The 1,460-nt window shown below is 17.9% G+C and overlaps 1 protein-coding gene across 2 annotated transcripts in view; it reads right to left on the bottom strand.

Annotated features, from left to right (window-relative positions):
• LOC102672554 (CLK4-associating serine/arginine rich protein) overlaps nucleotides 1–1,460 on the bottom strand; it is a 13,932-nt gene that overhangs the window by 9,039 nt on the left and 3,433 nt on the right. The window contains exons 1-2 of one of the 2 annotated variants that reach the window (XM_006624250.2): nucleotides 912–1,214; nucleotides 511–608 (exon numbers count right to left, since the gene is read on the bottom strand). In XM_006624250.2, the coding sequence (XP_006624313.1) occupies nucleotides 511–608; nucleotides 912–1,043 (230 nt within the window). In that variant the 5' untranslated portion in view covers nucleotides 1,044–1,214. Of the gene's footprint in view, nucleotides 1–510; nucleotides 609–911; nucleotides 1,215–1,460 lie in introns of those variants that run through there. The other variant, XM_031514475.1, reaches the window with a different exon arrangement.

The raw sequence follows: 1,460 nt of genomic DNA, 5'->3' as shown, positions 1-1,460 counted from the left end.
TTAAAAAAAAAAAAAAAATAAAAAAAAAAAATAAAGTTAATTTCGATATTTGAATCATTGAAGGAATAATGATTAGGTAAACTTAATAATATATATAAATATTCATAAGATAGTTTTAGAGGATTAATTCTAAAAACCAAAATAAACACAAATTAATATACAAAAATATCAATGGAGATTTATTTAGTAAATTATAAGCAATTGAAATTTATATTAGATAAAATTACATTACATTAAATAAAATGAGATATAGATAAAATAAAATAGTTCTACCTTATAAGCCCATCTCGTTATCTCCATCTTTTTTTATTTAACATAAATTTAAATAATTAATAGTTTATAATTTAATAAATAATAAATAAATAATCAATCAATATCTTTATATATCAATTTTTGTATTTGTTTTGATTTTCAATTTAAAGTCCAAATTTAAATATATTAATATTCTATATATTATATTTAATATATTACTAATTGTATATTAATATTATTAACTATATATTAACTTACATATTTGCAGGACTATCACCAGCTGTAGCAATTGCTGGATCCAAATGTATTTTGCAAGGTCTTCCATGAAGTTGTAGAAATTGTGTAGGATCTGATTTCTACAAAAAATATAAATATATAAAAATAAAATACATAAGAGAATGAAAAAAATATGCATTTGTAGTTAATTTATATATATATATATATAATGTATAGCAAAAGAAAAAAATAAAATATAGTTAGAAATTACTTAATTTATATTTTATATATATATTATTAATAATTTAAGAAACTGTAATGAATGAGTTAGAAATGAATTTAGGTTAAAAATTAAAAAAAAAGTTTAATTTAATTATAAATAAATTTCATATTAATTAATAATTTATTAAAATTTATATAAAAATCATTAATCAATTTCTTACAATTTTTTCATAATAATCTCGTCGACGTTCAGCTCTACGACGATAATCTACTAGCATTCCACGAATTTTTTTTTCCTGCTTTCGCGCTTCATGCCACATTCTACCACCTGTTTTTTTCACGGAAAAACTCATTTTACATGTCAAATAATTCAAAAATCACTAAATTAAAATGGAATTTCCATGTAATTAATAATTTTATATAAGGAATTCAAAAAATGATTAATTAACAAACTTTTCTTTTGAGAGGTAGACATATTGTATTTTACAAGCGCTATTTCATATCCAAAAAATATGATCTTACGTTACTCCATTGATAATGTACATTGCAGATTATACATTGTAATTGAAAGTTATTTACACTTATTAATATTGTCTTTTTTTATATAGAACTATTATATAGAATTATTACTATTATTTATGTTTATCAAATTTATATATTTTTAAAAAAATATTTAATGATTATGATTAAAAAATATAAATGTTAATAACAGTAATTGATTTTTAATAAAAATTAAAATTTGTAATAAATATAAAAGAATTAATTCATAA

Source organism: Apis dorsata, unplaced genomic scaffold (genome assembly GCF_000469605.1).
Source record: "Apis dorsata unplaced genomic scaffold, Apis dorsata 1.3 scaffold_1013, whole genome shotgun sequence".
Classification (NCBI taxonomy): domain Eukaryota; kingdom Metazoa; phylum Arthropoda; class Insecta; order Hymenoptera; family Apidae; genus Apis; species Apis dorsata.
This window is presented reverse-complemented; position numbering and strand designations above follow the sequence as displayed.